Source organism: Lonchura striata, chromosome 27 (genome assembly GCF_050655825.1).
Source record: "Lonchura striata isolate lonStrDom1 chromosome 27, ASM5065582v1, whole genome shotgun sequence".
In the NCBI taxonomy this organism is placed as follows: domain Eukaryota; kingdom Metazoa; phylum Chordata; class Aves; order Passeriformes; family Estrildidae; genus Lonchura; species Lonchura striata.
In genome coordinates, this window is record NC_140729.1 from 3140940 (window position 1) to 3166578 (window position 25639).

At 60.2% G+C, this 25639-nt stretch overlaps 3 protein-coding genes across 4 annotated transcripts; all 3 read right to left on the minus strand.

Moving 5' to 3' along the window:
- Positions 1 to 11257: 11257 nt before the first annotated feature.
- Positions 11258 to 16498, minus strand: DHX58 (DExH-box helicase 58). 2 transcript variants are annotated; one of them, XM_021532879.3, is made up of 12 exons: positions 16020 to 16498; positions 15743 to 15944; positions 15454 to 15644; positions 15136 to 15252; positions 14794 to 14920; positions 14532 to 14714; positions 14191 to 14447; positions 13927 to 14076; positions 13530 to 13691; positions 12594 to 12784; positions 12034 to 12130; positions 11258 to 11789 (listed from the first exon to the last, which is right to left on the minus strand). In XM_021532879.3, exons 1-12 carry the CDS (start codon positions 16185 to 16187, stop codon positions 11610 to 11612), a joined length of 2025 nt encoding a protein of 674 aa, XP_021388554.1. In that variant the 5' UTR covers positions 16188 to 16498; the 3' UTR covers positions 11258 to 11609. The 2 variants fall into 2 exon arrangements, with proteins under 2 accessions (XP_021388554.1, XP_021388552.1); XM_021532877.3 differs by having other exon boundaries at positions 15743 to 16498.
- Positions 16499 to 16649: 151 nt separating this feature from the next.
- KAT2A (lysine acetyltransferase 2A) lies at positions 16650 to 23348 on the minus strand. The gene is made up of 18 exons (XM_021532876.4): positions 23106 to 23348; positions 22442 to 22565; positions 22216 to 22361; positions 21754 to 21843; positions 21446 to 21627; positions 20679 to 20870; positions 20499 to 20605; positions 20252 to 20359; positions 20040 to 20176; positions 19696 to 19904; positions 19499 to 19625; positions 19133 to 19243; positions 18901 to 19044; positions 18550 to 18664; positions 18421 to 18457; positions 18224 to 18287; positions 17928 to 18012; positions 16650 to 17709 (listed from the first exon to the last, which is right to left on the minus strand). Exons 1-18 carry the CDS (start codon positions 23331 to 23333, stop codon positions 17516 to 17518), a joined length of 2400 nt encoding a protein of 799 aa, XP_021388551.1. The 5' UTR covers positions 23334 to 23348; the 3' UTR covers positions 16650 to 17515.
- Positions 23349 to 24232: 884 nt separating this feature from the next.
- On the minus strand, positions 24233 to 25077 carry LOC110471920 (heat shock protein 30C-like). The gene has a single exon (XM_021532976.2). The coding sequence runs from the start codon at positions 24981 to 24983 to the stop codon at positions 24375 to 24377; it is 609 nt and encodes a 202-aa protein (XP_021388651.1). The 5' UTR covers positions 24984 to 25077; the 3' UTR covers positions 24233 to 24374.
- Positions 25078 to 25639: the final 562 nt, after the last annotated feature.

Here is a 25639-nt window from a genome sequence, read left to right on the forward strand (position 1 = left end):
GCAGCGGGAGCGCACGGTGCCGCCGGGCAAAGGCGCCTCTGCTGCCATGCTTAGCCTTGTGCTAAGATCAACAATTTTAAGTGCAAAAGTCTGAGCTGGCCTGTCGCTGTCATCATTGTTAATATTTTAGCAGCTCCCAGAACCTTTCAGCAGGGCCACACAGTGCTGACACAGGAGAGGAGATATAAAAGCATCCTGCTGCCCGCCCCAAGGAATACGCTGTCTAGACACGTTATATAATCACATTTTGCCCTCCGCCAGGACACTTTGCAGAGGATCTCAAAGCACTTCCCAAAACTGCTAATTGAACTTTGGAGCCCAGCTGGGAGGGAAGTGCTCTGGCCGAGAGCTCTCCTCTGGAGCAGGTACCCAGGGACTCCTGTCTGCCAGAGCAATTGCCTGCTCACTGCTTTGCCTCCACTAAAACACGGAATTGGTGCCAAGAGGCAGAGGTGTGATCGGCCCCGAGCTGCCGCTGGCAGAGGCTGGAGGCTGCAGAAGTGGGGCAGAGCACGTGCTGCTCCAAACCCCTCCGAGCCCACAGGTGCCCACACCTGCAGGAGGCTCCAGGGCCACCAGCTGCCAGGGAGGGAGAAGCCAGGAGCGGGGAGTCCCAGTTTGAGCTACTTCTGGGTCTGGAGATCCTGCAACACAAGCAGGTGGCCCAGGAGCAGCAGATCCTACCTGTCCACACCAGAAGTCCCTTGCCCCGCTGCTGTCAGATTCAGGTCCCCAGGAGCAGCAGTGTGGCACCACTGAGCCTTGTCCTGGCTCACCATAAATCACTTTGGCTTTTCAGAGCCCTTTTGCCAAAGCTCAGTGCATTTGTTTGCTGTGCCATCTGATTTTCACAATGTAGGATGGGTTTTTTTTTTCCCTCCCTATAAATAATTACAGGCACTCTAATGGATCTCAAACTTTACTGTACCTTGGCTGTCAGGAGCTTGATGATGATGGTGTAGCCTTCTTCTCCAAGGAGCAGAGGCAGGGCTGGGGCTTCTCCACACATTTTTCATTTACTTTAAGCCTTTCAGCCTCCTCCTGCCTCCAGCAAAATGCAGGAAAGGGACTGTACTCCCCTGCCAGGTGTGGGGATCAAGAAGTGCAGGGATGAGGTGAGGGCTGACCCACAGCTCCCAGCATTCCAGCACTGGGGAGTGTGGATGCATTCCTTCCCCTCCATGCGAACTCTGGCTTCCCTCTTCCAAGGGCAGCCCTTCATCCCTAAGACACTGTTTGTGCCAAGACCACGGTCACCCTCAAACATTTTGGTTTGCTGCAGATATCTCCAAAGCCGAAGACAAAACTCGAAACAAAGAGAAGGTCATCTCCAGCTGCAGCCCCCTGAAGTGCCGTGGGACAGAGCAGCAGAAGGCACAGCACATCCAGCCCCTCCATCACACTGTAGTTGCTCACAAAATTTCTCCCGACCCAGTTCTCAATTCTGTGCAGCAATTTTGTGCACTTGAAGCAGCAGAAATGAGCCTCTGAGGAAACAGGATGGGGTGCTGCCAGGAGGGAGGGAACTGGGAGGGAATGGGCACTGCCAGGAAGGAATGGGCACTGTCAGAGCAACACTTCCTCTTTCTTCATGCCTCTGGAGCTCAGCAGCTCTGCTTCCAGCAAACAGGGAGTTTTACAATTAGACCAATGCTCTGCATCCTTTGGCAGCTCTGACATGCCCCCACACAGGGAGGTGCTGGCACTGCCCAGGGACACTGTGGTGGCACCTCTCCAGTGGGACAGGCGATGGGTAGGTGTGACAAGCTGTCCCAGACGTGATGCTTCGAGACATTGCCAATCCCAAATGTGGAACCACAGTGTTACAGTGAGCTCATGGGCACTCTGTGCCCCCTTTCCCAGGACCCTGTGACTCTGATCAGGATAACCCTGGACCCCTCCTTCCTGCCCTGACAGGGTTGGCGGAGAGCCAGGGAAGCCCACCCTGTCCAAATTCTATACAGACCCCTGACATTTCCTGTTCGTTCTCTTTTGCCCTGCTGTCCCTATGGACATCACAGAATAAAGAGAGCTGAACCAAGTATTTCAGGAGTAAGAGCCTCTTTTGGAAATCTTTGCCATCTCCTGATATTCCTCCCCTCACAGCCTCGGACCTGTGGGCTAGCCTGATAATTTAGGGGGCTGAGAGGGGGGAAACATCACCACAGGACCCCAGGGAAGGAGGATTCCTTCCTGCAACACCCACAGGGGTCCCACAGCACCAGCTGGCTGCAGTGCCCATCTCTCCAGGTGCAGTTGGAGCTCTCTCCTTCCTCGGCCAGCGCCAGGCAGAGCTCAGCTGCTGGGTACAGAGGCCGTGGGAGACAGAGGGCAGAGGAGGGGCTGTGCTCAGGGGCTGAGCCAGCCAAGGAAGGTGAATGTGGGGTGGTCAGGCCCAGCACCACTTCCCAGGAAGGCTCTGGCTCCTCGGCCACCGCGCTGAGCCGTGCCAAGCTGCTCCGGCAGCTGCCGTGGCCGTTCAGCAGCTGTTGAGCTGTAATTGCTCATTGAGTCATAATTTATTTTTTTTTTCCCAGTGAAAGCGGCGCTGTCAGGGAATTAAAATCTTTTCAAAAGGCCATAAAGATTTCATAAACGCTTCAGAGCCAGATCAGGGGGGGTTTAGCACCTTCACAGCCAGGATCCAGGGAAGGCAATGAGGAGACCAGAAGTGGAACACTTGACGGCCGTAACTGGTTAAAGGAACGACAGCACGGGGCAGCACCAGCCCACGGGGAGCTGAGCAGGCTGCAGTGCCCCTGCCTGCAGCCTGCTCAGGGCAGCACTGCTCCCCAGCCCAGCCTGGCTGCAGGGGCCCAGCTGGGCTCCAGGTGCCTCAATTCACCTTGATTGCCAAGACACGCTGCTGACCTGGCTGTGGGGTGTGGGATGTGACACCACAGCAGCTCCAGAGCCAGGAGAGCAAAAAGCTGACGTGAGGGGACTGCAGCTGCACCAGCCCCAGCGTTTGGCTCTCACCTGTTTCTCATCAGCTCAATTAGCAGTGACCCAGCTATGGCCAGATGGGAAGTTCAACCCCACAGCCAGCGTGGGCGAGGGGCACTGACCCCACAAACACCCATGTTTGAATTCAGAGGTGTCCTCAAAAGCAAAGGTTTGCGTTCTGGAGGAGCTGTTGTAGACATGGAATAAGGTTTTGCACTGCTGCAGCTCTTCCCACATCAGCAGATGTTTGCAGGTGACGGAGGAGCCACGTTCCCACCAGCAGCCCCTGTGCCAGCCTGGGCACCTGCTATTTTTAGTGTGAGCCGCCTTTGATGGTCTCTCTGTGAGCTCTGCAAAATATCTGGGCCAGGCAGATGCAGCTCCCACAGCCCCACTCTGCCACAACACACATCTCAGGGAAGGACTCGGAGATGCTGGATGAACTCAGCTGGGACCCCCGTGCCCTGAGGGATTGAATGGGCAGAAGCTGTGCCCCCCCAGCCCCACAGAGCTGGACTTTTGCACCCCAGGATCTGCACAGCCACATCAGCAGGGCAGTGTTAACCCTCACCCTAAACCTAAACCTCACCCTAACCCCACCCCTGGCACCGGGCACCGTGGGCAGGACACCCCCATTCTCTAACTGGGGTGCAGAAACAAGAGCACAAATGGGTCAGAGCTGAGCTCAGCACCCATTTGGGCACCCATGGGTGCAGGAACTCCCCCACAGCTGCAGGAGGAAAAGAGGGACTCCCTGCACTGCTCTGGAGCCTGCTGGCCCCAGCACCTCTCACCAGCATCGGGCATCGCTTGGAGAGGCACCTGAGCCACAGAGGCACCAATAAATCATCGGTAGGGGAGAGGCTGCTGTTATTTTATGGCCGTTGTTATTTCCTTCCTATTGTAACTTTTAATTAAAATCTACAGAAGGCCGATAACTGCTTCCTCTGCATAATTGCAGGGAGTAAATTTTATTATATAGGAAAGTGGTTTTAATTTTTAATGGACTTATTTTTAAGGAAGAGCAACACTTCGGAGGGATCTGTGAGCCCCAGTAACATTATCAAAGGCAAGAAGAGGAACAAAGATGGGTTTATTACCTGTTCCCCATAAAACTGTTATTTTAGGGGAGTTTTGTGCTTCCTCCTAATGAGAGATGAATTGCACCAGCTTCATTTGCTGTAGGAGGAAAATTAAAATGAAACTGATAAGAGCCAAGCCTCTAGCTCCTGACTTACCTCCCAATTATAAATGAAAGCTCACAGGCATTCCAGAGATGGGGCTTGATGTCTACATTAATTATAAATAAATTATCTACACTTAATGTTTAAATGAAATTTCAGATAAAGCTTTATATTTAGAAAAGCGTTGCATCAGTGCATAAATATTTATGCAAGGAGTCTGGGTGAACTGCGGCTGCTTCAGCGTGACGTGGGAGCAGAGCTGGAGCAGGGAGCCTTGCCTGGGTATTGGGAGGAAGCTGAGCCCACCAGGAGGGGAACAGGACAATCCTAAACCCGACCCTCCACTGGGGTTTGGAGGGGGGAGGTGATGGGACACCCTGGGCACGTGTCAGACTGACATTGTCACAGCAGCAGCCAGGGAGGCCAGTGACAATGACAATCCTCCATGCTCCTATCCTTCTCCATCCTCAAGGCCCTGTGGCAATGTCCCACAGGACCCTGAGGCACGTGGGGCCAGGGCTGGGCTGAGCCTTTAATGCAGCCAGGGTGGATGAGGAGAAATCCGACAGGCCCGGCTGAAAGCTGTGTGGAAAAACAGTAAGGGAGAGCAAACAAAATGGATTTGATTGAAATTGTTCAGCCCCAGTCACTTGTGAAGGAGTCCAGATGAGGTCCAGGCAGCATGCAGCATCCTGGTGAGCCACCACTGAGGTGGGATATCATCCCTGGTGACACAGAGAGCTGCCTCACACTCCTGGCCAGCCCTGGGATCTGCTTCACGCCATCAAAATCTGGGATGCAGCAGCTTTCCAGGGCCAGGAATGCATTTGTCTGATTTCCTTCTGATGCCTGAGACCGAGCACCCCTGTCAGGAAGAACATCCCTGTCAGAGAGAACACCCTGGCCAGGGCAGAACATCCCAGCCAGGGAGAACATCCCAGGCAAGGAGAACATCCCAGGCAAGGAGAACATCCCAGCCAAGGAGAACATCCCAAACAGGGAGAACATCCCAGCCAAGGAGAACATCCCAAACAGGGAGAACATCCCAGGCAAGGAGAACATCCCAAACAGGGAGAACATCCAAAAAAAGGGAGAACATCCCAGGCAAGGAGAACATCCCAGGCAGGGAGAACATCCCAAACAGAGAGAACATCCCAGCCAGGGAGAACATCCCAAATAAGGGGAACATCCCAGGCAAGGAGAACATCCCAAACAGGGAGAACATCCAAAAAAAGGGAGAACATCCCAGGCAAGGAGAACATCCCAGGCAGGGAGAACATCCCAGCCAGGGAGAACATCCCAGCCAGGGAGAACATCCCAGGCAAGGAGAACATCCCAAACAGAGAGAACATCCCAGCCAGGGAGAACATCCCAAATAAGGGGAACATCCCAGGCAGGGAGAACATTCCAGGCAGGGAGAACACCCCAAACAGGGAGAACATCCCATCCAAGGAGAACATCCCAAACAGGGAGAACATCCCAAACAGGGAGAACATCCAAAAAAAGGGAGAACATCCCAGGCAGGGAGAACATCCCAAACAGGGAGAACATTCTAGCCAAGGAGAACATCCCAAATGGGGAGAACATCCCAAACAGGGAGAACATCCCAAACAGGGAGAACATCCCAGGCAGGTGCACCCGTGACCCACCAGCCAGGGCTGAGCAGGCAGAGCCGGGCGCAGCTGGCCCAGGAATTTCAGCAGGGTCACCTTTGGTGTCGCAGCGCTGCACAGTCCCTGTTCTGCAATGGGAGCAGTATCTCATTTCTCCCTCAATTAGCTCCTGATTATCAGTGTCCCAGGGCCCCTTTCCAGTCTCTGTTTAATGCACCATTAATAATTCATTTCTCAGATAGCAGGAACGCAGCGCGAGGTTGGGGCTTTGTGACTAATAAGTACCAGAGCAACTCTCATCTCCAAGGGACAAATGAAGGCAACAAAAATGAAGTGGAAGAATCAAAGATAATATGTTTTGTGGCCTTTAATCAAATGCTGCGTAACTGGTTTGATTACCCAGGTGAAGAACACACACGCACGCTGGGCTCCCACGCCTCGCCAGCATCGTCCCCATCCCACCACCTTCCCTGGCACAGAGGGAAACTGAGGCACCTCCAGTTAAAACTAGGGCTGCCCTGCACTGCCCTCCCCCCAGGGTTAGAGGTTTAGGTACAAACGAGACCTTTCCTCAAGCTGGAAAATCCCAGGAGCAGATTTCCCGTTGCCCAGCAGAGCCAGCGCGGTCGCTGAGGAGTTGCACGCACGCTGGCAGCTGCACATTAAGTGTGACGGGTTTCTGACAGATCCAATTATAAAGCCAAGTCTCAGCAGAATTGCAGCCCTAAGATTTAGTGCATGAAATTTTGTTTGGGAATTTTCGGATATTGCAGCTTTTGCCAGGGGTCCCCGCAGGCCCCAGACTATGCCAGCACCTGCCAGCTGTGCCTGGGTCTTACCCCATCATGCTGTGTTCCATCCCTGCCACATCCTGCCAATGCCCAGCCCAAATAGAGCCACCTAAAAATGCCAAGAAGGAGAGTGGCCACCCTGCCACATCCTGCCAATGCCCAGCCCAAACAGAGCCACCTAAAAATGCCAAGAAGGAGAGTGGCCACCCCAAGCAGTGCTGAGGAAGGGGGGACCTGCAGTGGCCCTGCCCTTCTGCCCCACAGAGATGTGCCCTGGCCAGGGACTGTCCCTGCCCCTGCAGTCCCCGGGGTCACGCACAGGCTGTAAATCACTTGACTCCAGGAGCTGAGGATCTGCCCAGGCCTTCCCACCCTGCCCTAGGATGGTATTTTTAGCTCTTTCCTAGAAAAACAAGGTGGGCATGTGTGATGGTCTTGTTCTCAGCTGATCAGGGACTTGGCTGACCTGGGAATGTTCCTCAGAGGAAAGCAGCCAGGAAACCTCCAGGCACTAAAAGATCTGGGCCAGCGAGGACATAAGGATGTGAGTCCAGCTGCTCCCACAGTGCTTTGGTCCAAAGAGAAGTCAAATCTCTGCCAGGCATGGGACTGTTGTGCTCCAGCCAGTGCTGCACGAGCTTGTTCCATCAAAACTCTGGCATTAGGGACTTTGTTTTACTTTTTCTGAGTGGCTGAGAGCTCAGGGTTGTGTCCCAGTGTGGGACCCTGGGATCTCAGGTGGGTACGAAATTTGGGATGAAAGCTGGCAGCCTGCAGCACTGCTGCCATCAGATCAGAGCAGCATCACCATTCCCTGGCTCGGGAACCCTGGAGCTGCTGGGGAAACAGATTTGCCTTTGCATCTGCGAGGCTGTTCCATCCCCTGCCATCCACAGCTGAGCCCGGGCTGGCAGGAGCAGCCAGCAGGATGGTGCCAGGGGGCTCGGTGACTGTGGGGGGCTGGAGTCTCCTTAGTCCTGGCGTTTGTACCCTCCTGGGGACACCCAGTGAAGGGCTGCAGCTCCTTCCCCAAGCTGGGATTGCTCCTCTGCGCTGGCACCTCAGGGCTGGGCTGGTGGGATCCACACCGGGCACAGGGTTCAGCGGGTACCCGAGTGCCACCAGGTGCAGCAGGGGCACCTCCGTGACTCCCCTGGGGTGAGCAGCCCCTGGTCGTGCCATCCTCATCCCGGTGCTCCCGCAATGCCCTGGGCAGGAGCCTCGCTGTGCCACTGGCTCGGCTGGCATCGCACTCTACATGCCAGGGAGCTGTTTGAACCCAAGCAGAACAAACCCGCGCTGATTGTATTTCCTGCCTCGCGGTCGGGGCGCGAGGGAAATTGTTTGATGCTAATCCCCTTGTTTAATCCACCAGCATCCTGACATGCGAACAGGCAGGATTAACTCCCGGCGGGAATTGTCGGACGCGCGGCTGCGGCAGGAGCGGGACGCCCCCGCACGCTTTGCGGGCTCCCGTGAGCTCCAGGCAGCAGAGAGGGGATGGGACAAAATCGGGAGAGCGCTTCTGGTTTTTGGGATCGAATTCCTCCACTGCAAGCACTTTTCTGAAGACTGGAATTTCCCCTGGTACAGAGAGGGAAACTCCAGCTGTCCCGGGAAAGGTCACCTCGGGGTCTGATGTGCTCCCGGGCTCTGCAAGAGGTCCTGTGCAATAGCCCGACTTTCAGATGTGCCTGGGAAGCAAAATTCAGCCCCCATCCCCCTCACCCGGGAGGCCACCGGACTCCTCTGCTGCTGCCCGAGGCAGAAACACGAAGCAGGATGGAAGCACCCGCAGGGCAGGACCCCAGCCCCGCGCATCTCTTTGATAAAGGTGCCTGGGGCGCTGCTTCGGCTGCTCTGTGCCCTCCTTGCTGCAGACCTGCCCTGGATTTCAAAGTTCAATTTGCCTGACTTTATCTTGCAGCCCCAGTTCTCATTATTCCTCTCTCTGCCGAGTTAAAGAGCCCTTTAATACCCAGCAGTTTTCTCCCCAGGAAAACGCTTGCATGCTGTAATCAAGTCACATCTCCGGCTCCTTCCCGATAAGTCGAACAGGCTGAGCACTGAACTCCACCCTGGGGAAGGGCTGACCTGAGGCGCTGCCAGGTGGAGGAGCCGGAGGTTTTCCAGCTGGTGCCCTGAGAAGGGAATCGGTGATTTCTGCCGCACTGATGACAAATGGAACAAGCTGTGAGAAATAAATTGCTGCATTGCCCTGACTCTGTGAGCACACCCGGCTGCCAGGGGGGGCAGGAGGCCACAAGGGGCTCCTGGGGCTGTGCCCATCCTGTGGGCAAGGGGCAAACACCCTTCAGGGTGTTTTTGCCAGCAGAACTTGCTGCAGCAGCTGTTTGCTGCGGGGATAACAGCGCCCATCTCTGCTTACAGGCAGCGAGTCGTGATGGCTGGAACAAAAGTGCTTTGGGGAGCTGAGATAAGCAAAGGTGCTTCGAGCCACAGACTTCTTCCAGCCCGGGGATTTGGCCACAGGAGGCCAGCTCTGAAGGATGCCAGTCCTGAAGGACGCTGGCTCAGAAGGATGCGGGCTCAGGAGGATGCCAGCCCTGAAGGACACCGAGCAAGGTCGCAGCACTGCAGCTCAGCTGCTCCCTGCTGCCAGGCCCAAGGTGACCGAGCCCCTGGGAAGGAGAAATCAGATGCAGCTGATGTTAAAGCAGGGACGCAGAGGGAAGAATAAGCAGAGGCTGGATACAGACCCACGTGCAAAACCCAGAGACTCACAGTGCTGTCCTGGCCCCACATCCCATAAAATCAGCTGCACCCCCTCAAAAAGGGGCAAGTTTTGTTACAGAAATTCTGGTTTGGGGCTGTCCCAAAAGGACAGACAGATCTACCAGGACTGGTGAGAGATTGCACCACCCAGTGCTGTGGGCACCCACTGGGCTAACTCACAACCTGAATTCTCCAAGCACAAATCAGGGCAATTTGAGCTGAGCAAAACGCTCTGGGGTCCCTGCGGGAGGGATCCTGCCTAGGGAGAGGGAGGAGAGGCCATCCCAGCCCACAAGGAGCTACAAATAACTCAGATGGCCTCATTACCCAGTTTCTGATGAACAGGAGTTTGGTTTCCCCGGGGCCATGCCCACCTGAAAGCGGGCTATGTGTGCCTGAACTACGGCTCCCCTGGTGCCCCGCACACGTCCTTGCCCTTCTGCAGCTCCACCCATGACCTGCCGAGAATCCGCGCTGATTACTGGCGTGGGGAGTCCCCAGCCAGCACCACCACGTGTGGCAGGATCCCGCGGGGAAGGGACACGCGTGGAGCAGCAGGTGCGAGTGCTGCAGCCCCATGAACTCACCAGAGCATCCCCCAATTCCCTGAACATCCCCCGGGAATCCTGCAGTAGTTCTGGATCATCTCCCGGTTCCCTGGGCATCCTACAGTTCCCCGGGAATCTCCCGGTCCCCCCGGATCGTTTCCCGGTTCCCCGAACACCCCTCGGTTCCCCGGGCATCCCCGGTTCCCCGAACATCCCCCAGTCATCCCCGGTTCCCCAAACATCCCCCAGTCCCCCCAGCATCGTTCCCCGCTTCCCCGAACATCCCCGGTCCTCCGGACCGTTTCCCGGTTCCCTGAACATCCCCCGGTTCCTTGAACATCCCCGGTTCCCCCGGACCGTTCCCCGGGCATCCCCCCGCCCGGCCCGGGGCTCCCTCTAGCGGCCAGCGGGGGGCAGCACGGGCGGACGCGCGTTCCGGGCCGCCGAAGCCCCCCGGTACCGAATCCCCCCGGTACCGAATCCCCCCGGTACCGAATCCCCCGGTACCGAATCCCCCCGGTACCGAATCCCCCCGGTACCGAATCCCCCGGTACCGAATCCCCCCGGTACCGAATCCCCCGGTACCGAATCCCCCGGTACCGAATCCCCCCGGTACCGAATCTCCTGCCCCAGAGCCGGCCCCACACCCCGGTACCGAATCCCCCCGGTACCGAATCTCCCGCCCCAGAGCCGGCCCCACACCCCGGTACCGAATCCCCCCGGTACCGAATCCCCTGCCCCAGAGCCAGCCCCACACCTCGGTACCAAATCCCCTGCCCTAGAGCCGGCCCTGCACCCCGGTACCGAATCCCCCCGGTACCGAATCCCCTGCCCTAGAGCCGGCCCTGCACCCCGGTACCGAATCCCCCCGGTACCGAATCCCCTGCCCCAGAGCCGGCCCTGCATCCCGGTACCGAATCCCCTGCCCCAGAGCCAGCCCCACACCCCGGTACCGAATCCCCTGCCCTAGAGCCGGCCCCGCACCCCGGTACCGAATCCCCCGCCCCAGAGCCGGCCCTGCATCCCGGTACCGAATCCCCCCGGTACCGAATCCCCCGCCCCAAAGCCAGCCCGGTCCTGGTCCCGGCTCCTGCCGCAAGCCCCGTGGCTCCCCCGCAGCTCGGACCCAAAAGGTTCCCAGGGCACTCCCAGGTGAGAGCGAGGGGACGCCCAGAGTCCCGCAGGGACACCTGGGGCTGCCCCAGAGGGGTTTAGGCTCGTTCTGGGCCTCGGGAAGGTTGGGTCATGGGTGGGTGGGTGAGACGAGTGGCTCAGGTCACTGTCTGCGGGTGGGGCAGGGCCGGGGCAGCCTCACAGACTCCAGTGTCCCCTGGAGACCCCCCAGTTCTGCTGGCACAGGGTACAATGGCTCTGCCTCTGGAGCAGTGTCCCCCCTCAAAGCCTCCCGTACCCAACCAGCTCTGCAGCCACCCTGCCCCTTCAGTCTAGCATGTGTGCTTTTAATGGAGAACATCGAGTTCATAAATTAGTGGAGAAGCGCTGGGCTATGTCCTGGACACACAGAAAGGGATGGTTCTCCTGGCAGGGTTGTGGAGAAGGCAGCAGCATGGGGAGCAAGGAAGGGTTGGGTGGTTTTCAAACCCAGCATCTCATCCTATGTGGGTGCAGCAAAGCTCCTTCAGCAGCCATGGCTCCAGCTTGGGACACGTTGCTTGGGCTCAGGCCAGCAAAAAAGAGAGGAGTGAGGGGTGGCTCTCTGTCCAAGGGTCGAGGAAGCCTCCCCGTTTCATGTAGCACCCTGAAACAGTCCTCTTCTGAGCAGAGCTTGTGCTACAAGGACAGGCTGTAGGTGCCAGAGCAGTACTCCACATAGTCAAATGCCTTGATGGGGAATGTCACAGCGCCCCACTTCTTGTACCTCCTCTTCTCTGCTGGTGTCTCTACCACAAAGTTTTTGATGGAGAGGACAGGCAGCTTCACCTGCCGGTACAGCATCTCCATCCCCCAGTCCTGTGTGGGCAGGGAGGGGACGGTTACCCGAGGCACACCCAGAGTCCCCAGGCTGCAGGGCCACAGGGCCGGGTCAGTTCTTACTCCCAAGGCATGTCCCTCCTTTGGAGACAGCCTGTGTCCGTGTCCCACAGCACACACGTGACACAGGCATGTGCAGCTGGGAGCTGGGGCACAAGGCACAGCCCTGCCTGTCCCTCCAGCTCTGACTGGGCTGCAGACATGGGGGAATTGTGGTGCTCACCTGGCTGCAGTCTTTGCAGGAAATACGACAGCCGGGCTCCCAGTCCTTGAAAGTCCTCTGGAAATGCATTTTCCCAGAGGAAACTCTGTAATATGACCTGGAAAGAAAGGGCCACCCGACAGTAAGGATGATAGTCCTGGGGACACAAATGGGGCAGCACAGCTCCCATAGTCAAAGCTCCTGCAATCTCCCTGCACCAAAGTCCCTGAGAAAGAGCTGGCAGCAGGCTGGTGCTACCCTTACCCATCTGCCAGGCTGGTGCTACCTTTACTCATCTGCCAGGCTGGTGCTACCCTTACCCATCTGCCAGGCTGGTGCTACCTCTACCTATCTGCCAGGCTGGTGCTACCTTTACTCATCTGCCAGGCTGGTGCTACCCTTACCCATCTGCCAGGCTGGTGCTACCTCTACCTATCTGCCAGGCTGGTGCTACCCTTACCCATCTGCCAGGCTGGTGCTACCTTTACTCATCTGCCAGGCTGGTGCTACCCTGACCCATCTGCCAGGCTGGTGCTACCCTGACCCATCTGCCTGCCCAGCCCTGCCCAGGAGCCCCCTACCGAAACGCGGGGTTGACGTTGACGTGGTGCATGGCCTCCACGGTGCGGATGTCGCTGCCGCGGCACACGGCCGCGCTGCAGTTGACGCAGTACAGGCGAACGGCGGCCGGGTCGTGCAGCTGCCGCTGCTCGCTGAGCCTGGCCTCCTTCAGCAGCCAGCTGGCCACTGCCACCCGCTGCAGCTCCCAGATCTGTGGGGGACAGAGGGGGACAAGGGTGTTGGGGAGGATGAATGAACATGATTGCCTGGCAAAAGATTTACAATAATACAGCCAGGATGAAAACAATCACCTCTACTGGCTGGACAATGCCCTTACGTACAGATAGGTCCAAAAGTCAAATGGACTGTTCTATCTCAACCCCCAAAATGTATGGTTCATCCCACACCTGTAACCCTCCCCTGAAACATCAGGTGTCTGTGACCCCATTGGCCTAAGTCTTGTTCCAGCCCACCTTGACCAGGGGTCTCTGAGGAGCCAGACGCTCTCTTGGAACCCCCACTCTCTTGGAACTTCCCCTCTCTTAGAACTTCCACCCCCTCCTAGAGCATCCTCTCTACCCCTTGTCTCTCCCCTCCTCCATCCCCTCAGGCCTTGCCACGTGCTGCGTCTGGCCATTCCAAGCAAGACCTTTCTCCATCCCTAATAAACCTGATAATCTAAGAGCAGCCTTCAGAGCTCTCATCTCCATTCATCCAAGCCATCCTGGAGTGCAGCTTTCCCCATAAAGGGTCGGCCCAGGACAGTGGCAGACACGGCAAGCTCCATGCTACCGAGGGATGCATCATCCCAGGAGCACAAGCACAGGGCAGGACGGGCACACGCTGGCCCAGGTCCCTCACACAGCCCCATCCCAGGGTCTGGTGCTTTCTGAGACAGAGCAGGCATCAAGAGCTGCCTGGCCCTGCCAGTGCCCATGGCAGCATCCAGTGCCCACCTTTTGGCAGTATTCCTGCTCAGGCATGGCTTGCACTGCCTGAATCGCCCTCTTCATGAGCTCCACCAGGTCCTCGTTGAGCAGCTCTCGGGTCACCTCTCTGGTGTTGGCTTTGGCAAGGACAGAGTAGACACTATTCTCAGCACGGGCACGGCCCCGGGCCTGCAGGGCAAGGTCCAAATGTTGCAGTCAATAGAAAAGGGACACAGCCAAGCTTGCTGTGCTACCCTGTGAGGACAGAGCCACCTCCACCCTCCCCTGCACCTTCCCAAGGAGACGTTCTGCCAGGGCTGAGCTCATCCCCAGGGAGCTGCCTGTGGGGAATGCAAGAGCCCCCACGTCCCACCCCTGCAGCTCTGGGGGATCCTGGCAGGGCCAGAGGGAGCCTGGGCAGCACCTGCATCATGGCAATCTCATTGGTCATCAGCCCATAGCGGACCACGACGTTGCACTCGGGGATGTCCAGGCCCTCCTCGGCCACACTGGTGGAGAAGAGCAGGTTGAGGGCTCCCTGACGGAACTGCTTGATCACATCCTGCTGCTCATTCTGGGTAGACAGGGGGGTGATGCTTCAGCAGCTTTGTAGGGCTCTGAGACGTGGACAGCACCCCCAAAACGTGCAAAGTGGGGTCAGTCCAGCTCCTGCCCACCCTCCACTCACCTGTGTCATGTGCCTGGTCTGGTTGCTGTAGCCAGCGCCGGTGAGGACGGCGGCCCTGATGTGCTGCCCACGGAGCGTGGCCGTGGTCTGCAGCCAGCTGAGCAGGCTGTAGGCACTCTGCCTTGTCTTGGTGAAGACGATGCCACGAGAAGTGCCCAGGGGCTGAAAGTGCTCACGCAGGATCCCCTCCAGCTTGGCCAGCCTGGGGTTCTCATAGCGGTGATCCCCAGCAAGTGCCTGCAGCTTCTCCCTGTTCTCTGCACGGGTGAGCGGGGTGTCAGGGACACTCCCTGCACCCCAAATGCAGCCAGCATCACCCTCCCTTCAGGCCCGTCTGTTACCCTCAAAAGTGGCGGTGAGGAACTGTTCAGTGGGGTTGTTCTTATCCCTCTCAGCGCTGTAGAACTGCTGGAGGCACTGGAAGGCGTCGACCATCCTCACGGTGTCATTGATCAGCAAAGCGTCGTTGTACTTGCGCAGGTGCAGGGCGCACACCCGCGTCTTGCGACAAAACATCTCTGCAGCTGGCAGGGCAGGGGACGCGGCAGTCACAGCCCGTCCCCGCAGCTCAGCCCTGCCACACCCGCACTGCCACACCCTCACCTCTTTTCTCCAGCTCCACGACGCGCTGCTCGTACATCTGCGTGCCGAAGTCCCGCGAGAAATCCGGCTGCTCCATGAACTGCTGGATCCGCAGCATCATCTTCTTCAGCTGCTCACCAAAGGGGTCCTGGGAGCAGAGAGGGGCTCAGGAGCCAGGAATTATGGCTGCTTGCATGGTGGGACCCAGGCAGTTACAGGATCCCCCAGCAGCAAGGCTCTGGGTCAACTGATTTTTCACGCTGGCCTGAGCGAAGCAGATGAAGGCCCCTCACCCAGCAGGGCTTGGGGGTCTCATCTTCCACCCAGTGAGCAGCCCCAGGGCTCTGAGCAGCTGTCCCTCACCTGAACTCTCTCCTGGCACAGGTCATACTGCTTCTTGGGTTGGGGGACGTGGCTCTGCAGGTGCTGCATCTCGTCCTGCACCGATGTGATCTTCTCAGTGTCCAGGTTGGCACAGATCTGAGAGGGAAAGACCTGCTGCCACCCTGAGCCCAGCTGCCCAGGACAATACAGCACTTGGTGCTCACCTGGTGAGTTTGGAGATGACTCCTCCGGGCTTCTCACCACCCACACACCTGGGCATCACTCCCCATCCCAAGGGACATCCTGCTGAACCCCGGGGGAGCCGTGCTGAAACAGGACAGGGGGCACAGGACGCACCTGCAGGATGTGCTCTACGGCCCCCTCAAAGGATGTTGCCCCCCCAGTGCCAGGGGATGCCGTCAGCCCCAGGACCTGTGGCAGGTCCTGCTCCCCACTGAGCTTGCGCTGGAGGTATCTCAGCATGATCTTGTTGTAGACGGCGTCCTTGTGCGTGTGGTGGCACTCGTCTATCACCAGCAGCGAGAAATCTGCTCCGGGCCAGGGAGGGGAGCAGGGTGAGATGGTTGCTCAGCTGGGGGCTCAGCCACAGCTGTGGGACCAGCAGTATCAGTAGCCTGATGCCCACCTGTCAGCTCGACGTGCACGTCCTCCTCCGTGCTGACCAGGGCGTTCTGCAGAATCTGGGCTGTGCAGATGACAACGTCGCTTTTCTCCACCAGGTCAGCGAAGCAGGTTTTGTGGCTGGTGTCCCCACTGATGGACGTCACCTTGAAGGCGTCCTGCAGTGCGTGGAACTCCTTCTCGGTGTGCTGGTCCACCAGGTGCACCTGCGCCCACAGGACCACACTCAGCACCGGCCAGGACACGGCCGGCGGCTCCCCGGTCCCGGGGCAGGGCAGCACCTTGTTGACGAGCACGGCCACCTTGGCGCCCCGCCGGCTCTCCAGGTGCCGCCGGCAGACGTGGACGGCCACGCGTGTCTTCCCGGCGCCCGTGGGCAGCCAAACGATGCTGTTGCGGCCGCGCAGGGCCGGGGCCGCCGCCTCCCGCTGGTACCCGCGGAGCTCCATTCGCCGCCGCTCCGCGCCCCGGAGCCGCCGCAGCCGGGAAACGAAACCGGAGGCGGCACCGAGAGCGGCGGGCGGGGCAGGAGGAAGGCTCGGCAAGGGGGGGCCGCGCTGGGGCCAAACTGAGCCGAGCCGAGCCGAGCCGGGCCGAGCCTCCCGCCCGGCCCGGGGATCCCCTTGGCGCCCCGGCTGCGAACTGAAACCGAAACCAAAACCGAGTGGAGCTCCCACGGAACCTCCCCGTACCCAGACCGCCCCTGCGCCCCGGCCTGTCAACACCCGGCACCCCAGCCGAGCCCTGCACCCCAGTTCTGCCCAGTGCACCCCAGCCCGTCCACGGGCATCTTCACTCTCTCCCCATCCCGAGCTGTTCCTGTTCCCCTCCCCAGCACCTTCCTGAACATCCCAGGTGGTTCCCCCCGCTGCCTACCGAGCTGGGGTGAGCCCCAAGGATGGATATGGGTCTGCACAAGGACATTTATTAAAAAAACAAACAAACCAACGAAAACACCAGTCAAGTGGAATGGGGGAGTGTGGGGCAGGAAAAGGGGTAGGGGGCACAAGGAGGGGAGAGCAAGGGGAGGACAAGCAGAGGTGGCTGCCAGCCAGAGCAGAGCAGGGAGCAGAGACCAGCACAGCACCGGGCAGCCACCGTCCCTGGCACTCAGAGGGGCAGGACAGGGGCTGGCAGCCCCCCACTCCCCAGCTGGCAACAGGGACAGGCAGGGAGGATGTACAGGCAGGGAAGGCAGACCTGCCCCAGGAGGAGGGAAGAGCTGACAGGCAGCAGGAGCTGGGTGTGCAGGGCAGAGCCCCCCACCCGGCAGGACCCTGGCCCAGGAGCAGCACCCTGCGGGCAGCACAGGGCTGACCCCGCTGTACATTCAGTGTGAGGGGCGGGGGCTGCCTGCATGTGGACGGAGCAGAAACCAAAGCACTTGTGTGCCCCTGCCCTGTCACAGGAAGTCAGGGCAGAAGGCACGATCCCAGGTAAGGGGGATGCACAGGGCTCAGGGGGCTCCCCCTCCCCAGGCAGAGGCAGGAGCTCAGTGCTGTCCCTGCCCTGGGGCAGATCCTGATGAGGCAGCTCCAGCCTCACCCCCATTCACTAGAAGAGGCAGCCAGAGCTGCCCTGAGCTCTCAGGGATAAAAGCACCAGCCCCTCAACCCCTGGGGCTCCTCAGGAAGGAAAGCCCAGCTCCCCAGGCTGCTCAGCAGCACCAATCCCTCCAGCAGCTCCTAGCAACAGAGAGAGTGGGGCTGGATCCCACAGGAGCCCTGTCCCTCCCACGGGAGGGCCGGTGGCCACAGCAGGTCCAGGCCAGCCCCGGCTACTTGTCGATGAGCCCGCCCTCCTTGAGCTTGAAGTAGAAGAACTTCTCCAGGGTGTTGGCACACTTGCAGTAGTCGCTGTCGGGCGGGTTGTACTCGCGGCAGTTGGTGATGATGCGCTGCAGGTCGGCGATGAAAAGCTTCTTGGTGACGTAGTAGCGATTCTTCAGCCGCTCCGTCATGGTCTTCAGGTCTGCAGGTGGGACAGGACAGCACCCCTCCCCAGGCCTCTGCACCCCCCAGCCACTGAGCTGGACATCAGCCACGGATCTCAACTCATCCCTCTCTGGACTATCCCGAGGCTCCTACCACCCCAAACACGAGTCCCCAGCACAGACCCCACAATTAATGTGGGGTTCTCAGCCCCCTCTTCTGCAATCCTGTCCTGGGGTGCTGGACACAGCAACCTACCAATGGGGAAGCGGATGATTTCATAGTAGTCTGGTGCCTCTGACTTCTTCACCGGCTCCATGAAGGGCCACGCACTGGGGTGGGTCTGGGGAGAAGTGGGGGGCAGTTGGAGCAATTGGACAAAGGCTGGACAACCCTTGTCTGCTCCAGCACCCAGGGGTCCTGCTCCTCCCACACCTGCATCACCCCAGCGGTCCCCAAGGGCAAAGCCCTGTACAGCCCATCCCAAGGGAGAGAGCTCTGAGGGCTGTCAGGTGGACAGGGACCCCAGAGTGAGGGTCCTTTCCTGCCCACACCTTGATCTGGGCCAGGAGGTTCTTCAGCATGTTATACAGCTGGTCCGGGTCCTTCAGCTCCTTCCTGCAGGACAAAGCCAGTGCCCATCAGCCTCTCTCCACTCCAGGACCAGGAAAACACCAAGACTGAGGGACAGCCCAAGCTGAGCCCCCAGCCCTCTGCTGCAGGTCTACCCCCACCCTGACACAGCACTCACCCCTTCTCCTTCCCCAGTGGTTTCCATCCTGTTTCTCCTGGAAGACAAGTGTCTGTGTCACCATGTCTGCACTGCAGCCATGGAGAGGGAGGACAGAGCCCTCCTGCCAGTCCCCCTGCCAGGACTCACGGATGCCAGGGACGCTCTCGATGGGGATCTGCCGCACACCCTCCTTGAAGCAGGTCAGGCCTGGGTAGACTTTGCGGATCTGCGCTTGTTTCCTCTCGATCAGCTTCTTGATGATCTGCGAGGAATGGGGGTTGGAAGGGAGCAGATGAGTGCAGGCTGCAGGGTGCTCCAGGGAGCCACACTGTGATGTGGGACCCCACAAACCCACCGTGCAGGGCCAGAGACAACCCCAGACAGTGTAAATGCCACCCTGCAAGTCTGCTCTCAGGGCCAGCACAGCCCCACACCTCTCCTCTGCCTTCAGGGGGTGGCTGGTGGTCACATACCCTCATGCCCACCCCTGGGCCATACCTCCTTCTGCTTCTTGATGATGTGTGAAAGCTCAGTATAGGGGATGCGGGGGTTCAGCTCACACTCCATCAGCGTCGCCCCCTCATAGTCCTTGATGTATCCCAGGTAGCGGCTCTTGGGGACCTTGATGTCCTTGGAAAAGCCCTAGGAGAGAGAGGCAGGTGGGAGGGGGTTGGTGGGGGAGGCAGGTGTGCAGCAGAGCTGGGAGCAGCTCCCAGGGAAAGGAGCCCACCTGCTTTTTGAAGTAGCCAATGGCGTACTCGTCTGCATAGGTGAGGAAGTAGAGGATGTTGTGCTTGATGTGGTACTCCTTCAGGTGGTTCATCAGGTGCGTCCCATAGCCCTTGGGGAAGTACCGTGAGACAGGAACCCCCGCAGGCAGCCCCAGCTGGGATAAACAACCCCCTCCCCACCATGGAAATGGCAGCTGGAAGATGACCTGGAGCAACTACCACCGCTTGGGGCTGGCCAGCACTGAGCAGGTTTGGCTGCCCAAGGGGCTGGGGCAGCCCTACACCAGCTACAGAGAGACCATCCTGCCCACGCCAGGCTTTGGGGGGCACACGTGTGCGCCCACCTCCCTCCTCTCTGCTCTCACCTTCACTTGCTCATTGGAGGTGACAGCGCAGAAGACAATCTCCGTGAAGCCTTGGGTAGGGAACATGCGGAAGCAGATGCCCCCGATCACTCGTCCATCCTTGATCAGTGCCAGGGTCTTGTGCTTCCTGCGGGCAGCAGGGCCGAGGGTGAGGGGAGCCCCCCACACCGGCCCCCCTGCATCCCCCAGCCACGCACGGGTCAAAGACGAGGCGAGTGATGTACTCCTTGGGCATGCGGGGCAGCTGGTGCGAGAAGACGTTCTGCAGCCCCACCAGCCACATCAGGATCTTCTTGTTGGATTTCTGCGAGAGCGAGTTGCCGATGACGTGGAACTCGATGATGCCGCGGCGCTCCTCCAGCCTCGCCGTCTCGTCCCGCGCCGCATTGGCCGACAGCAGGCTGGTCTGGGGGCACGGGGGGGGGTCACTGGCCCTGCACACCCTCTGCTGGGAGAGCCCCACTCCACCCTGACACTCTGGGGAAGCAGCTCTGTGGGGCACGGAGGGGACCAGAGGCGCCCCAGCATTGGCAGCCCGTACCTCGGGGCCCAGCATGGCAGCGGGGTCCGTGATGGTCAGCATGACCTCGTTCACCAGCTCCATGGGGATGTCTCCCATGACACGGATCCGCTTGGCATCCTCCAGCGTCAGGCTCTCAGGTAGCTTCCGCTTCTCTCCTGGGATGGGAGCAGAGCTGGGATCCAGGGCTGGGATGGACCACAGACAGTTCCAGCTTCCTGGCGTGACCTTACCTGGCAGGGGCTCTGGGGTGCTGGTGTCCAGGCTGGTGGCTGAGCTGCTGCTGCTAAGCTTCTTGCTGAAGAGAGGAGTGGTGGGCACAGCAACGGTGCTGACTGCAGCTGCAACAGACCCACGGTGCCCATGACCGCTGGAAAATGCCTCATCACGCCACGGCAGCCCAGGACTGCCACTGCTCTGCCACACCTTCACCCTTTATCTCTCAACCCTCCAAACAGAGGGAGCTGCTTCCTGAAATACCTGGGCGAGACACCAGCTGGGCACCCTCCGCAGCTGGCACTGTGAAATCAGCCTCCCAGATTGGAGAGTTCTCACCGTAGATCTCCTCCTCCAGCATGGAAAGGAACCTGGAAGGAAGTGGCACATCAGCATGCAAGTCCCCTCAGTGCTCCAGCAGCCATCTCCACACTGAGCACCTACTTGGGGAAGTGCGTGAGGATCAGTGTCCGCTTCTCCGGCACCAGCTTGTCCTTCTCCACCCGGAACTTCTCCAGCAGCTGCCGGCGGGTCACCGTGAAGATGGACTTGAGGAGGCTGCGCCCGAAGACGTGGGTGGTCTCATAGCGGGGCAGGCTGTCACAGCTCTGTGGCACATGGCAGTAGCACAGCCACCTGTGGGACAGGAAAGGGCTCTGGAGACAGGGCTGGAACCAGGGAGCCCACAGTGACCATATCCCTGCTGGGACAGTGCTGCTGGGAGCAGGCTGGACGAAGGGCACGGGTGGCATTTAGAAGCATTGGCCCTACTGTGTTACAGTAAGCTCATGGGCACTCTGTGCCCCCTTCCCCGGGACCCTGTGACTCTGATCAAGATAACCCCAGACCCCTCCTTCCTGCCCCAACGGGGTTGGCAGAGAGCCAGGGAAGCCCACCCTGTCCAAAGCCTGGATAAACCCCTGACATCTCCTGTTCGTTCTTTTTTGCCCCGCTCTCCCCATGAGCATCACAGAATAAAGAGAGCTGAACCAACGTATATTGGGGTAAGAGCCTCTTTTGGAAATCTTTGTCATCTCCTAATATTCCTCCCCACACAGCCTCGGACCTCTGGGCTAGTCTGATATTCAGGGGGCTGTGTGAGGGGGGGAACGTCACCACTGGGTGCCTGCTGTCCTAGTGGACTTACAGTCTGGGAGACACCCTGGGAGTTAGACCCCAGGGTGGCTGGCTCCATGGCCCCCTGCCCTCACCTGGTGTAGTTGACCTTGTAGGTGGCCACATCGTCATTCTGGGAGCGCTGACGGAACTGGGACGGTGTCTCCAGCTTCCAGTAGTTGAGGCACAGCAGGAACATCTTGGAGAGCTCATACATGGTCTGGCGCTCCTTGGGCGGCAAGTGGCTGAACTTGTACTGCACAAAATTCAGGACTCCCTGGGGAGAGGATGGCACAGTGGGGAGGTGCCAGGGGCTGCTCTGGGGCCTTGCCAGAGTGAGGGGACCGTGCAAGAGCAGCAGAACACAGGACAAGTCAGTGCACCAGCCTGACAGCAGCCTCACCTGCTCAATGTTTGGTTTCTCAAAGGGAGGGCTCCCCAGGGACCCCTCGACCACAGGCTGGCTCATCTGCAGGATGCACTTCCGCAGCAGCTACAAAGACACCAACAGACACGGTCAAAAGAGTCCCAGGAACCAGATGCTCCAGGAATGCTGGAGGTGAATGAATGCCACCATGGGGCTGCTCCAATTTCCAGAGCCAGGAAGGCACCGGTGCTGCCCTTGGAGCATACCCATTCATCCCCCAGAACTGCCCCCCTGGGGAATCCAAGGCCAGGAGAGCAGTCACTCCAGAAAAGGGTCAGCGTTCCAGGTCTCTGGGCTGTGGGATGGTTCACAGCCCCAGCTTCAGTGCCAGCTCCAACAGAGCACAAGCAGTGGGACAGCAGCCCCAACAATGACCAGAAACTCTGCACAAGTGCCCCCACGAGCGGGGCAGTGAGACATGCACACCCCCAGACGCACCTTGAACAGGTAGAAATACACCTGCTTGGTGTCCGTGTCCTCCTCCTTGTGCACCGACATGAAGAGGTTCTCCACATCCACCACCATGCCCAGCAGACGGTTGATCTCCTCCTCTGAGACGTTCTCCAGGTGAGACACATGGTCCGCTGTGCCGGAGAGAAAGCCACGGTGAGACCAAGGGATCAGCGCCGTGCCCGGCGTGCCCGGGAGGTGCCAGGGGAGTTACCCAGCGCGTGGCCACAGCTCCGGCACGGCTCACTCAGGTTGGTCACCGGCTGCTGCAGGTCCATTCGAGGGGCTGTGGGGGGGTTGGGGTTCTTCCAGCCATTGCACTTGCAGGCGTCGTTGGCCTGGGAAGAGGGACGGCAGCGGTCACTGCTGTGGCCCACGCGCCACCACACGCCGAGGCTGCCACCTTCTGTGGCCAAAGGATTTCCCTGGCTCCCTCCTACCTGTTTTCTCAGCCCCCACCACCCCAACACTCCCCCGTGCACCCCAGGACTCTGCAGCCCCTGCCCAGTGACATCCCTGCACCTCCCTTGGGTAACTCAGCACTCTCTTCCTGCAGCCCCTGCCTGCACACAGCCCAGCACCCCGTCCTGCACCCCGTGTACATCCCAATCCCGCATCCTTTGTCCATATATTCCTTGCACTCACCCTCCTGCATCCCTAAATTCCTCTCCTACACCCATAAGCGTGCTTGCATCCCGCACTCAGGTCAGCATCCTCGTCCTTCATCCCGCACCCATGCACAGCACTGACCCCCCACTCCTGTATCCCCTGCATCCCTCCTGCAACCCCACCCGTGCCCGTCCTCGCATCCCGCCGTCATGCACAGCCTGGAACCCCACCTCCCGCCCTCCCGCCCTCCCGGTGCCGCTGTCCCCCACCTTGCACGCCGAGAACACCCCCAGCTTCTCCAGCTTCTTCCCGCGGGGGAACCCCCGCACCTGCGCCTTGCGCTGGCTCGCCCGCTGCTGCTGGCTCAGCCCGGGCCGCGCCGGGTCGCTGGATCCCGTTCCTCCAGCCGCCACCCCGCTCGCCCCCGCCGTCCCCGCCGCTGCCGTCCCGGGGCCCGGCGGGGGCCGCCCGGGCTGCGCGGCCTCCGGCTCCGCCATGCCGGGCCCGGCGTGCGCCCCGCGCGCAGCGCGCCTGCGCGCCGGGAGCGCGGGGAACGCCGGGAACTGTAGTCCGCGGCGGCGGGGGAGGCGCGGCCGCTGCTCCCGGCACGGCGCTCCCGGGGCCGCCTCACGTCACCCGCTCTGCCAACGGGAGCAGAGCTCCCGCTCGGGACCGCGCGTGGCGTGAACCGTCCGGAGAGCATCGAGGTCCGGTCATGACGGCACACCGCGACAGCCTCTCACGGGGCGACGCCGAGCCGCCGGTGCCCGGAGGAGCCGTCCCACCCCTCCGGTAACCGGTACCGCTCCGCGCTCCGCTGACTCCCGCAAATATGGAGCACGGCCACGCCCTCTTCTCCAAATGCGGTGTGTGACCCGCCCTCCGCCTTCTCGCGGGCGGCACGGGGTGCGGCCAAGCCAAGCGGCCGGCGCGGAGCGTGGCCGCGCCTCCCGGCCGGTACCGGAGCGCCGGCTCCGCCCGCACGGCCAGTGCTGAGAGGCCGCGCCCGCCGGCGGCGCGGGGGAAGCGGATTAGCGCCGCTGCTGCGCGGAGCGGCGGGCGGCGCCCGGAAGGTGCCAGCGCTGGCGGGGTGGTGCGGCACGGGGGACGCGGGCACCGCGCGGGAGGGTTCCAGCAGCATCCCAAAGATGGGCGGCAATTGTCCGAAAGCTACCCGGGGGATGCTCGGGACCTGCCGGGGATTCTCAGCGCTGCACACGGTCCGGAGCCCCTCGCCCGACCTCCTCTGCCAGGGCAGAGCTGCGGAGAGATGCCGGGACATTGCCGGTGCCAGCACAGCCCCGTTTCCCACCCTGCCATCGCGCTGCGTGGGCACAGGCAGGAGAGTTGCAAAGCACAGGGCTGGGCAAGACCAGAAACACCAAAAACACACAAATAAAAGTTAGGAATATTTATTACATATCAAAAAAGCCGCATGTTTTGGGCAGACACCACCCCCCCGGGCCATCACACAGTCCCGCTCTGCGGCCAGCAGCTGCCCCCGTAGCCAGGCTCAGCCTGGTCCCTGTTGCTCCTCTTCACGCCTTGGCCCGCTCGGCTCCCTCCTCAGTGCTGCCAGCTGCCTGTGCCACCGCCGGCCCCATCTGGATGGGCACGTTCCTCTCAGGAGCAGCCGGCAGCGCCAGCTTGGGGGCCTCGATGCGGAGCTGTCCTTCCTTGGACAGGGAGCAGGTCAGCGCCTCGGCATCCACCTCCTCGGGCACGTCCCACTCCCGCTTCAGCACCTCGTACTTGTAGGAGAAGGAGCCCTTCTCGTCTGTGCTCTGCGTCTCCTTCTGCCCCACCAGCACCACCTTCCTGCCCACCACCTTCACCGACAGCTGCTCGGGGGCAAAGTCCTTCACGTCCTGGCAGACAGAGAAGCCGTCCGCAGAGCCCTGGGTCAGGGCTGCGCTGGTGCTGGCCGCACGCTCCGAGGCGATGCCGAGCCGGCCGGGGCTGCTCCCGCTGCTCAGGTACTGCTCCACGCTGCTCATGAACTCCCGAGCTCTCTCCATCTCCAGCCGCATCTCCCGCTCCAGCTCGGCGAAGAGGGTGCCTGGATGTGGCCAGAGGGTGCGGACGGGTCCCAGCCACGGGAACAGCGAGCTGGACATGGGCGGCATAAAGTGCAGGCGGCAAAGCATCTCTGCTCCGAGGGGCGCTCCTGGCTGTGCTGCAGCTCTGCTCGGTGCAATGGCTGGAGCCGTGCTGGGCTGGGGCAGGGGAGCAGCGGATTTTATTCTCCCCTGCCCAGGGGTGTGTCCCTTCCAGAACGCTCTCTCCCCACGCAGCGTCCTGGAGCCATCGCCTATTTTTGAGAGGCTGATTATCCACCAGCCAAAATAGCAGCGCCTGTTTCTGGGGACAGGTCACATACCACAAATAGGGAGCCGCAGTCACTGCTGGGAGCTCAGGTTTCTGCAGAGCCATCGTGATGCAGCAGGGCCCGTGGGGCCATGGCCGGGGGGCTACAGAGCCCCTCCCTGGACCCCCACCGGGGGTTCAGAGGAGGCAGGATCCATTGTGCCAGGAGCTCATCACTTCTGCCAGTACAGGAATTAGTCCCACCCCTGAAGTACATGCCCTGGGTCATCTACTGACTGGCACTTCTTTCACTTTCTGGGACCCCTCTCCCTCTCGGCCACCCCCATCCTGTCCTGACCCCTCAGCACCTCACTGTGCACCCCACTGGCCACGGACTGACTTCTGGTGTCACCTGAGGGGACCCCCCTGGGCACAGACGGGGAGAAATGGAACACAGCAGAGGGTGGGGGGAGGCAGAGAGGAGATGAGCCCAGAC

Excerpts from the sequence above, each read along its gene's own strand:
- KAT2A (XM_021532876.4), bottom strand. The coding sequence starts at position 23,333 with ATGGCGGAGCCGGAGGCCGCGCAGCCCGGGCGGCCCCCGCCGGGCCCC. Across the intron at positions 22,566-23,105 it reads GGGTGTTCTCGGCGTGCAAG|GCCAACGACGCCTGCAAGTG; the intron begins GTGGGGGACAGC and ends CCCTCTTCCCAG. Across the intron at positions 20,360-20,498 it reads CCAGCTGGTGTCTCGCCCAG|CTGCAGTCAGCACCGTTGCT; the intron begins GTATTTCAGGAA and ends GGTCTGTTGCAG.
- LOC110471920 (XM_021532976.2), bottom strand. The coding sequence starts at position 24,983 with ATGCTTTGCCGCCTGCACTTTATGCCGCCCATGTCCAGCTCGCTGTTC.
- DHX58 (XM_021532877.3), bottom strand. The coding sequence starts at position 16,187 with ATGGAGCTCCGCGGGTACCAGCGGGAGGCGGCGGCCCCGGCCCTGCGC. Across the intron at positions 13,692-13,926 it reads ATGAGATTGCCATGATGCAG|GCCCGGGGCCGTGCCCGTGC; the intron begins GTGCTGCCCAGG and ends CTTGCCCTGCAG. Across the intron at positions 11,790-12,033 it reads CCTGCAAAGACTGCAGCCAG|GACTGGGGGATGGAGATGCT; the intron begins GTGAGCACCACA and ends CTGCCCACACAG.